Source organism: Gekko japonicus, unplaced genomic scaffold (genome assembly GCF_001447785.1).
Source record: "Gekko japonicus isolate JY-2015 unplaced genomic scaffold, Gekko_japonicus_V1.1 scaffold1478, whole genome shotgun sequence".
Taxonomy (NCBI): Eukaryota; Metazoa; Chordata; class Lepidosauria; order Squamata; family Gekkonidae; genus Gekko; species Gekko japonicus.
This window is the reverse complement of record NW_015174885.1, coordinates 396,343-407,626: the sequence shown is the minus strand read 5'-3', so window position 1 is coordinate 407,626 and position 11,284 is coordinate 396,343. Positions and strand designations below refer to the sequence as shown.

At 46.1% G+C, this 11,284-nt stretch overlaps 1 protein-coding gene across 2 annotated transcripts in view; it reads right to left on the bottom strand.

Moving 5' to 3' along the window:
- The window catches only part of LETM1 (leucine zipper-EF-hand containing transmembrane protein 1), a 50,691-nt gene extending 45,253 nt beyond the window's left edge, over window positions 1–5,438 (bottom strand). For both annotated transcript variants that reach the window (XM_015424917.1, XM_015424918.1), the window contains exons 1-2: window positions 5,319–5,438; window positions 1,717–1,774 (exon numbers count right to left, since the gene is read on the bottom strand). In XM_015424917.1, the coding sequence (XP_015280403.1) occupies window positions 1,717–1,774; window positions 5,319–5,397 (137 nt within the window). In that variant the 5' untranslated portion in view covers window positions 5,398–5,438. The remainder of the gene's footprint in view (window positions 1–1,716; window positions 1,775–5,318) is intronic.
- Between the last annotated feature and the right edge of the window lie 5,846 nt (window positions 5,439–11,284).

Below are 11,284 nucleotides of genomic sequence, written 5' to 3'. Positions count from 1 at the left end.
TACACCCTAATCTACCTCACAGGGTTATTGTGAAGATAAAATGGAGTCCAGAAGAACATCATAAGCTGCTTTGGGTCCCCACTGGGGAGAAAGGGGGGTACTGTCAGACTCTTGGACAAAGTTACTCTCCACAACACTCACTGAAGGCAATTTGTTTATTGAAGAATAAAGATCATAGAATCATAGAATGTTAGAGTTGGAAGGGATCTTTGCAGGTCATCTAGTCCAACCCCCTGCACTCTGCAGGAGCATAGCCGAAAGAGAGCCCTACAACATACCCAAAAGATGGTTGTCCAGCCTCCGCTTGAAAACATCCAGCGAAGGAGCATCCACCACCTCCAAGGCAGTCTGTTCCACGACTCAACCACTCTTGCAGTTAGGAAGTTTCTCCTTATATTTAGCCAGTAATGACTCCCTTGTAATTTCCACCCATTAGATCTAGTATTGCAATCCAGAGCAAGAGAGGATAGATCTGCTTCATCTTCTACATGACAGCCCTTCAAATACTTGAAGACGGCAATCATGTCCCCTCTAAGCCTTCTCTTTCCCAGGCTAAACAGACCCAACTCTTTCAGCCTTTCCTCGTAAGACTTGGATTCCAACCCTCTCACCATCCTGGTTGCCCTCTTCTGGACACGCTCGAGCTTGTCAACGTCCTTCCTAAAATGTGGTGCCCAAAACTGGACACAGGACTCCAGATGAGGCCTGACCATAGCAGAATAGAGCGGAACTACCACCTCCCGTGATCTGGACACAATGCTTATGTCCAGATGATCCAAGCTAAGAACGTTGTTAAGTCAGAACTGAGATTCAGGCGCGAAAACCCCAAATTATACCTGGTTCAAACCTAGGCTCCTCCAATCACACTGATCATTCATTCCCACCTAACCCGCCTGGCTCTAATCCCCCCACACACACCTGTAAATCTGCATTTGTAGACAGACCAAGACCATCTGGTCGACATCCCTGGGAAAGGGAGGTATCTTCAGAAGTTACATGAGACGCATAGCCCTATAACAAAGCCATTCTCACACATACCCATTCACACTGGCCCCCCTCTCCTGGAATTTCCCCAAATTACATGACAAACGAGACAGCGAGTTTGACAGGTATAAATGAATTCAATAAATAACTGATGTATATAAAAAAGAATACTAGATTTAGGATATCAACACAGTTATCTGTAAAACTTGACCTAACATGATACAAATAAGCCTCATTGTAAGCAGATGTTAATACCATTATGCATCTCTATGCACTCTGGTGGTGAGATGTTTATGGGGGGGGGGGGGGATTGGATTTATACCCCATCCTTCACTACCCAAAGGTGTCTCAGAGCGGCTTACAAACTCCTTTCCCTTCCCCTCCCCACAACAGACACCCTGTGAGGTAGGTGGGGCTGAAAGAGCTCTTGACAGAAACTGCTCTTTTTCAAGGACAGCTCTTATCAGAACTATGGCTTGTCCAAGGTCATCCAGCCAGGTGCAAGTGGAGGAGTGGGGAATCAAACCCAGTTCTCCCAGATTAGATTCCGCGCACTCAACCACTACAAGTATATTTTGATGCAATACGAACAGTTTACCAAATGGCAAATAAAATGAGCATTCATTTTTTTATATATATATTTGTGGAAGCTCACCAGAATAAGCATTTACAGTCAGCATCCCATAAAACAGATATCAACTACAGGAAACAGTAGCATGAATGTTTACTTACGCGCGATTTATTAATCTCAGGGATGTACAGTCGAGACAAGCATAATTTCCCAAGAGTCCTAAAATGTAAACATGAAAGTCAGCACACAGGTAAATCAGGGGTTAACCGCATTAGGGCAGACTGTAACTCTTATAGCAGCACATCCCCAGAAACTGCCTCCGTCTGGATGCTATGGCACCCTCTGTAGGAAGAAATATTAGCAGCTTAATATTGTTACATCACTACAATATTTCAATTCCCACCTTTCCTTAAGGATGTCTCTTGCACCCTTTGTTCCAGAGACATAAGAGGAAAGACATCTCCACGACAAAAGCTGCTAGAAACTTAGTATTTTTTTAAATGAAAGCTGGAGATTCTGTTGCACAAGTTTTTATATCAATATAGCAGCAGTCAGCTGCATTTTTAAAAAAACAAAAACTGGAAGAGGCCTGGTGGGTGTTAGGGAACGGACACTGCCAGGGGACTGTGGGAAATGGGGGATTTAGAGGGGGGCAGAAATCAAGGGGGAAATGGAAATAGTTACACCCCAATACTCACTTTCCAACCAAGCCTAAACTGTTGCTGATTTAACAACATGAAATCCATCACTTCTAAGTCAGTTAGCATATAAAACTGCATTTTGGTATATTAATGGAATTTAGAAGAAGAGATTGGATTTATACCCTGCCCTTCACTACCTAGAGATGTGAAGGCCGGTGGAAAAATTGAAAAAAGACAAGGTGTTCAAATATTTTCCAAATCATTTCTAAAAAATATGTATGGTATCAGATTGATCTAATTTCTGTGCACTGAGGACAAGCAAGTCCTAGGTTACAAACTGAACTCTCCGATGCAAGAACAAGATGCATTTCTTCCTTTAGGAGGTGCTATTGTCACAAGAAAAGAAAAAGGTTTCAGTTTTGTTTTTGCATGTGGGTGGGTATTCTGTTTGTAATAATTGTTTGGATACACTATATTTTTAATATGCTAGTTGTGATAATTTCATGCCAAGTAAAAATGTCCATAGTCATCTTTTATGTTCCTAAAGTAACAGAATTACTTTCAATCTGGAAAAGAAAAAAGAAGTGCTAATGTAGCTTTTTTTTCAATTTTTCCGAAAATTTCCGTCCCCCCCAAAAAAAAAACCACAGGTTTTTTTTTCGAGCTTCAAAATGTCTGGAAATTTTACATCTCTATCACTACCTAAAGGAGTCTCAGAGCGGCTTACAATCCCTTCCCCACAACAGACACCCTGTGAGATCGGTGGAGCTGAGAGAGCTCTCCCGAGAACTGCCCTTGAGAGAACAGCTCTGAGAGAACTTGTGACTGACTCAAGGTCACACCAGCAGCTGTATGTAGAGGAGTAGGGAATCAAAGATGGTTCTTCCAGATTAGAGTCCGCGCTCCCCTAACCACTACACCAAACTGGCTCCTAACCACTACACCAAGGTGGCCATTTAAAAGTCTTCATTCTTTACAAGAGAAACTGCAAGTATACCTAGTAGTTGAAAAAAAGAGATGAATATGGCTTCAGCATTTGCTACCTTAGCACATGTATCTTAATTTTTTTTCTCTTTCTGACAGGTAGGTAAAAACAAAAAATGAAGGCAGGAAACAAATTTTCTTTGCTATCTCTTTACATATACTTTTAAGAGACCTTTTAAGAGATTTTGCATTGAGATGCCCTCCTTTGTATATTGGGAAATACCCTATACCTGCTATGTTGATTAACTGTGTGTTTTGCAAAACCAAGACATGCTTCTGGACACGGTTTACCATATTTAGATCCCGGCCATTACTAAGAACAGAATCCTTAGAAGTACTTAAGACAATTTAAGAATACGTGCAAGAGGGATTCAGATTAGTGGGTTGCTATGACAGATCAGCAGGTTGGAGTTTAGAAAGTAAACAAAGATCAGCATATTCTGAAACTCAAAGAAACCCACAGTGAAACAAATGGGAATTTTAAGCACCGAGCAAACAAACAAACAAACCAACCAGCAAGACCTTGCAATGGAAAGAACCATCGATAACGAAAGCTCATACCCTGCCACAAATTGTGTTAGATTCAGGTGGGTAGCCGTGTTGGTCTGAAGCAGCAGAACAAAGTTTGAGTCCCAGTGGCGCTTTTAAGACCCAACAAAGTTTTAGTCTGGGTATAAGCTTTCATGTGCATGCACACTTCTTCAGATATCTGAAGACATGTGCATGCACATGAAAGCTTATACCCAGATATGAAGAAGTATACATGCACGCCAAAGCTTATACCCAGAATTAAACTTTGTTGGTCTTAAAAGCGCCACTGGACTCAAACTTCATTTTACAAATGTTGTTAGTCTTTAAGGTGCTACTGAACTCTTAGCTCTTTTCTATTACTTGGATAAATTATTAAGAGTCTATGGTCTATACCAGTGGTGGCGAACCTATGGCACAGGTGCCAGAGGTGGCACTCAGAGCCCTCTCTGTGGGCACGTGTGCCATCGCCCCAGCCAGGCCCAGACTATCATTAAAGTGTCGAATTCTCTGCCAAATAATTTTAAGTAAATGAAAGCATTTGGGATTACTTTCCTTACTTTGTTTGGATCATTTTAAGTTAATGTATGAGTTGTTTTTTCTAAAGAAAAACCTCAGTATTCAGGTTAAACTGCCGTGTTGGCATTTTGCGATAAATGTGGGGTTTGGGTCGCAGTTTGGGCACTCTAAAAGGTTCGCCATCACTGGTCTATACTATAACTTGCTGAAACTAGGACCCCACTGTGGATTTTTTGCATGTCAAGACTTGTGCTTTGCTTCAGTTCTGTTTGGGTTCTACAGCCCTAATCCTACTGCCCTGTTCACCGAATGTCCCATTCTGTTGCTTGCATTGACTCCACTGTGTAATCTGCCATGAGTCGAAGTGAGAGTGGTGGACTACGAATAACATAACGAATCAATATACAAGAGAGTTCCTGCGGCTGAGCTGGATAACCTTTCCGGAAGTGAATCTGCTCACTGTAAGTTAAATGTACCTACATGAATGTGAGAGTTTGCACATATATGCTAAATAATGCAGTTTGGGTTTTTTTTAGAACTCTTTATTTTCAGCAGAAACAAACAAGAGTCCAGTAGCACCTTAAAGACTAACACAATATGTAGCCGGGTAGGAGCCTTTGTGAGTCACTGCTCACGTCTTCCGCAGTGACTCTCGAAAGCTCCCTGCAACACATTTTGTTAGTCTTTAAGGTGCTGCTGGACTCTTGCTCTTTTCTACTGCTACAGACAGACTAACACGGCTACCCAGCTTGATCTAGCTTTATTTTCAGGTTTTAATGGTCTCCCACAACTTTTAAAAAAGCATTAAATAATACCACTTCAATACACTTGCAAGTGGATTTTGACATGTCACATTGTATTTATTATTTCTGCATTCAACCCAATGCCCTCCCCCTGCCGTCAACACCGCTGCCCCGCTGCCGAGGCCCGCCCGCCTCCGCGACAGCAGCGGATCCAGGCCCATTCGCCGCCCGAGGCCCGCAAGCAGCCGCTCCCAGACCCCACCCCGAAGGCCGGCCCGGCCCTCCTCCTCCTTGGGCAGGGCCGCGACACGCCCCGAGCCGCCGCCGCCTCCCTCCCTCCTTCCTCACCAGCCTGGGGGTCCCTCCGCAGCCGCCGGGGCAAGGACGTGGCCGGCCGGCCGCAGCGGGTCAGCAGCACGAACGCCATTTGCGCGCAAGGCCGGCCGGCAGCCTGAAGGGGGGAAAGGAGTCGGGGCTCCTCTGCGCAGGCGTGCGTCAGGGGTCGAGGGAGTCGCCCCGCGGCATGCTGGGAGGTGTAGTCTTCCTCCCGGGCCACCGCGGCTGCGCCTTGTGGGCAGAAACCGCGCGGTCGCTGCGGGCTGCTGGTGGGTGCGTTATTTTGAACCTGGGCGGAGCGGCTTCCAGCAGCAATCAAACCATGGCGACGTGTGACCGAACCAGTCCTGCACCATCTGTAACTGTCTCTGCAGTTGGAACCAAAATCAGGGTTGCGAGTCCAATGTTCCCTCTAAGCTGTGGAGTCTTGTGAGCAAAAAGTCTACTTTGTGAGCTCCTGGCATTAAAGTTGTGAGCGAGCGATTTGGCTGGGTGCGTTATTTTGAACCTGGGCGGAGCGGCTTCCAGCAGCAATCAAACCATGGCGACGTGTGACCGAACCAGTCCTGCACCATCTGTAACTGTCTCTGCAGTTGGAACCAAAATCAGGGTTGCGAGTGCGACCACCGCCTGGAGATCACCCAGAATTACAATGGATCTCCGGGCTACAGAGATCAGTTCCCCTGGAGGAAATGGCTGCTTTGGAGGGTGGCGTCTATGGCATGGTACCCGTCTGAGCGCCCTCTCTTTCCCCAACCCCTTACTGCGTATGGTCCACCCTCAAATCTCCGGGAATTCTCCCACTTAGGAGTTGGCAACCAGTGTTCCCTCTAAGCTGAGTTAGTGTGAGCTAGCTCACAGTTTTTTTTAGCCTCCGGATCACGCTTTTTTGCCTTAGCTCAGGAAGGAGGGCTCCAGAGCAAAGTAATTTATGCAGCAGCCAAATCGCTCGCTCACAACTTTAATGCCAGTAGCTCACCGTAGAATTTTTGCTCACAAGACTCCACAGCTTAGAGGGAACTAATTGATGCAGGAGCCAAATCGCTGGCTCACAACTTTAATGCCAGGAGCTCACAAAGTAGGATTTTGGCTCACAAGACTCCACAGTGTAGAGGGAGCATTGTTGGCAACTGTAACTCTGTGGCATGAATGATCGCTGCTTCGTTTTACCAGGCATTCAACGACTTTCACCCTGCCCTCAACCTGAGATGAACCAGTCTATGCGAGAAATACGTTCTCTGGGCACTACTGTAAAAATAAACAATGGCTGCATTTTTGTTGTTCAGTCGCACAGTCAGGAGCTCAGAAAGTAGGATTTTGGCTCACAAGACTCCACAGCTTAGAGGGAGCATTGTTGGCAACTGTAACTCTGTGGCATGAATGATCCTTGCAACGACTTTCACCCTGCTCTCAACCTGAGATGAAGCAATCTATGCTAGAAATACCTTCTCTGGGCACTAATGTAAAAATACACAACGGCTGCATAGACACCACCTAATACAGGAAACATACCTGACCGACAAACATGCCTCCAGCTACCATTCTAAATAACACAGCCAGGCTCTACGCTACCATCACATCTCCAGTCCTAAAGGCAGAGATTCTCACCTCAAAGTAGCTGTTTTATTGCACAGGAACTTCCGGAACAGCTTCAAGAGGGAATTGGATAGACATATGGAGCAGAGGTCCATCAGTGGCTCTTAGCCACAAGGTATAGATAGGAACTCTCAGGCTGGGGCAAGGGATGCTCTGGTATTCTTGGTGCCTGGGGGGGGGGGGGAGGCAACAGTGGGAGGGCTTCTGGAGTTCTGGCCCCACTGGTTGACCTGAGGGCACCTGGGATTTTTGGCCACTGTGTGACAGAGTGTTGGACTGGATGGGCCATTGGCCTGATCCAACACTGACTTCTCTTATGCTCTTATATATGTTCTTATGAACAAACTACCGTGTTTGCCCGAAAGTAAGACATCCCCCCAAAATAAGACCTACTTACAGTTTTGCCTCTCGCTGAAATATAAGACATCCCCTGAAAATAAGACCTCCCCCGAACATAAGGCCTCCCCGATAATAAGGCCCCACAAAGCTACCATAACTCTGGGCGGTAGCGGCAGGCACCGCAGCGCAGCCGGAGCAGACAGGAAGTGCGAGGTCTCTTAATTAGAGAGCCCGCACCACCGCCAGGACAAGCTGCCGCCTGCTGCTCACTCTGCCCTAACAGAGTGTACCGTATTCTTCTTCATGGAAAAATAAGATATCCCCCAAAAATAAGACCTAGCGCATCTTTGGGAGCAAAAATTAATATAAGACACTCTCTTATTTTCGGGAAAACAGGGTAGAAAGAGAAATTGCTAAGTTGCAAGTTATTACCACACTCAGAACAATGGAATCCTTGGGAATTAACGGATATTGGTTTCTTATCACACTATATATGCTAATCTCATTCAGCCCTTACATCTGATGAGACCGGGCCATCCAGGTCTTGAGATATATCATCTAAATAATATCACATAAATATCTTCAGATATTTCACTTGATTAATGCAGCACACTCTATGTAGGATGGCCTTTAAGATAGCTTGGAAACTTCAATTAGTCCAAAACTCAAGGACTAGGTTGCTGGCGAGGGTTGCCACCTCTATGTTGGGAAATTCCTGGAGAATCTGAGGGTGGAGAATGGGGAGGGGAGGGACCTCGGCTCAGGAGGGTATAATACCACAGAGTCCACCCTCCAAAGCTGCTGTTTTCTCCAGGGGATGTAATCTCTGTAGCCAGGAGATTGAAGGTAACAGAAGAAGTGGACGGCAAAGGATGAGATGGTTAGACAGTGTCATAGATGCAATGAACATGAAATTGAGCAAACTCCGGAGCACGACGGAAGACAGGAGGGCCTGGCGTGATGTGGTCCATGGGGTCGCGAAGAGTCGGACTCGACTGTGCGACTGAACAACAAGAAGCCAGGAGGTCAGATGTGATTCTGGGAGATCTCCACCCACCACCTGGAGGTTGACAACACTGTCCATGGCTAACCGGACAGGCAAGCAGAAGCATGTCCTCCAGTGCTGAAAGATCTTCAATGGCTACCTCTTTGCTTCTGGTACTAATTCAAAGTGCGGTCCCTCCTAGAACCTAGGCACCTTAAGCCAAACTTCACAATATGATCTTTAACAAACCCACTTGCTTTCCCTGCAGCCACATACCAGCACTAGGGAACGGCTTTTACACATCTCAGAGTCCTGATTTGGTTCAGGATCACAGTAGGGGGAGGACGAAGGTCTCTTGCCTTCCCTTCGCGGCATTTTCCTGAACTGAAAAGGTCCTTAGGGGAGTTATTTACTCCATTTTAGAGTTGCATATGAAGAAGAAGAGATTGGATTTATACTCTGCCCTTCACTACCCAAAGGCGTCTCAGAGCGGCTGACAAACTCCTTTCCCTTCCCCTCCCCGCAACAGACACCCTGTGAGGTAGGCGGGGCTAAAAGAGCTCCTGACAGAAACTGCTCTTTTTCAAGAACAGCTCTTATCAGAACTATGGCTTGCCCAAGGTCATCCAGCAGCTGCAAGTGGAGGAGTGGGGAATCAAACCCGGTTCTCTCAGATCAGAGTCCACACACGTAACCACTACACCAAACTGGCAGTATGCATGGAATACTGCGCATGCAGCTTCAAAATGGGACCAAAATCCCCCCCCCCCGGGTGATTTCAGCGAGCAAAAATAGTGTGTAGGAGAAGGCAGGAGCCCCTCCCCAAACATACACCACAGTCCTGAGACAAATCAGGCCCCTCTAGACTTTTCAAAAGCTGTTCCCCACAGCCTGACTTGTTAAAAATTGTATTGTGCAGTTTGGCCTTTAAAAGACCACCTGCTTTCATATATTTCCCTCAGAGGCTGCAGTCTTCAACTCAGGGCCTTTGTAAAAAAAACAAAAAACCACACACACACGTTATGACCAGTGTTCCCTCCGGCTCACACATTTTTGTCTTAGCTCAGGAAGGATGTCTCCAGGGCAAACTAATTTATGCAGTAGCCAAATGGCTCGCTCACAACTTCAATGCCAGTAGCTCAGAAAGTAGGATTTTTGCTCACAAGATTCCAGAGCTTAGAGGGAACATTGGTTATGACTAGGGCTACCAACCTCCGAGGAGGAGGAGGAGGAGGAGATTGGATATATACCCCGCCCTTCACTCAGTCTCAGAGCGGCTTACAATCACCTTACCTTCCTCTCCCAACAGGCACCCTGTGAGGTAGGTGGGGCTGAGAGAGCTGAGAGAACAGCTCTCAGGGAACTGTGACTGACCCAAGGTCACCCAGCTGTCTACATGTGGAAGAGTGGGGAATCAAACCCGGTTCTCTCAGATTAGGGTCCGCCACTCTTAACCACTATGCCAAACTGGCTCTTAAAATGGAGATCTCCTGGGATTACAGCCTAGCTCCAAGGGAGTCAGAGATCAGTCGACCTGGGGGAAATGGCTGCTTTGGAAGGTGGACTCTATGGCATTACACTCCATTGAAGTCCCTCCCCTCTCCAAACTCCACCCTCCTCAGGCTCCACCCCCAAAATCTCCAGGAATTTCTCAACCCAGAGGGGCCAACCCTAGGCAGGTGACTACAGAGGCAGGGCCTTTTGAGCAGCTGCCCCTGCTTTGGAACATCCTTCTACTTTCTACGTTGTTCTTTGTTAAAGTTTAATTGAGCAATTGCAAAATTTCACACTCACTCACCCACCCACACCCCTCCTGTACTGGAACGGGTTTTATACGGCTTTGGATGGCTGCTTGTCGGTATTCTGTAATGTTATTGTTTTAGTGCTGTTGGCTGTTTTACAAGCAACAGTGATGGTTTTGATTTTCATGACCGGTTTATATTGTATTTGCCCTTGACTTTTAGTGTGAGCTGCCTCAAGGACATTGGTGGAGAGGGGGGTATATAAATAGCTTAAATGAATGCAAGTATATGGGACAAAGTAAATGGGTCATTGACTCATAAGCAGTGACAAGAGTTTACTGAAAATTTTTCAGATTCCCTAAACCGATCAGAATCCGATTTTGTGTATTAATGAGAGGGGAAAAAAGTACAGACTCTTCAGTTTACGTGCTGTAGAAATACCTCAAATGATTTTCCAATGACTAAAAGCAGTTGAATTGAAATATACAATTAGGAAAAAACATTAATCAAAATGTTTAATATGATTTCAATGTCACGTGCATATGTTTGTGTGTCAGACAGACAGATTTAATATATCTGTCTGCCAGGGACAATAGCATGAAAAAGTTAATTACACATTTTAAAATGCCTGATTTGACTGGTACGTTACCCAACATTAGGCCCACTCATTCTGTCACAAGTTGATTTTATGAAAAGTGGACGTTTAGAAACGGAACGTTTTAATGGGGAAATGTTTGGGGGAGGTGGGCACCGTTTGATCCCCACCTATTTGTTTTCCAGTTTGGTGTAGTGGTTAGGAGCGCGGACTCTGATCTGGGAGAACCGGGTTTGATTCCCCACTCCTCCACATGTAGCTGCTGGTGTGACCTTGGGTCAGTCACAAGTTCTCTCGGTGCTGTTCTCTCAGGAGCAGTCCTCGAAAGAGCTCTCTCAGCCCCACCTACCTCACAGGGTGTCTGTTGTGGGGAGGGGAAGAGAAAGGGATTGTAAGCCACTCTGAGACATCTTCGGGTAGTGAAGGGCTGGGTATAAATCCAATCTCCTCTTCTTCAGTTAATAGTGATACGAAAGTCAGCTGCTGTTTTTTATATATAGTGCAATGCAAAGCACAGTTACACCCTGTCTTCCTTTGATTTAGTCCTCCATGGAGGACTGAGCTGATAGTATGGTCGCCAGCCTCCAGGTGGGGCCTGAAGTTCTCCGGGAATCAGAACTGGTCTCCATACTAAAGAGATCAGTTCCCCTGGAGGGAACAGTAGCTTCAGAGGGCAGACCCCACTGGTAGACCAGTGAAGTCTCAGAGGAACAGAAGTCTG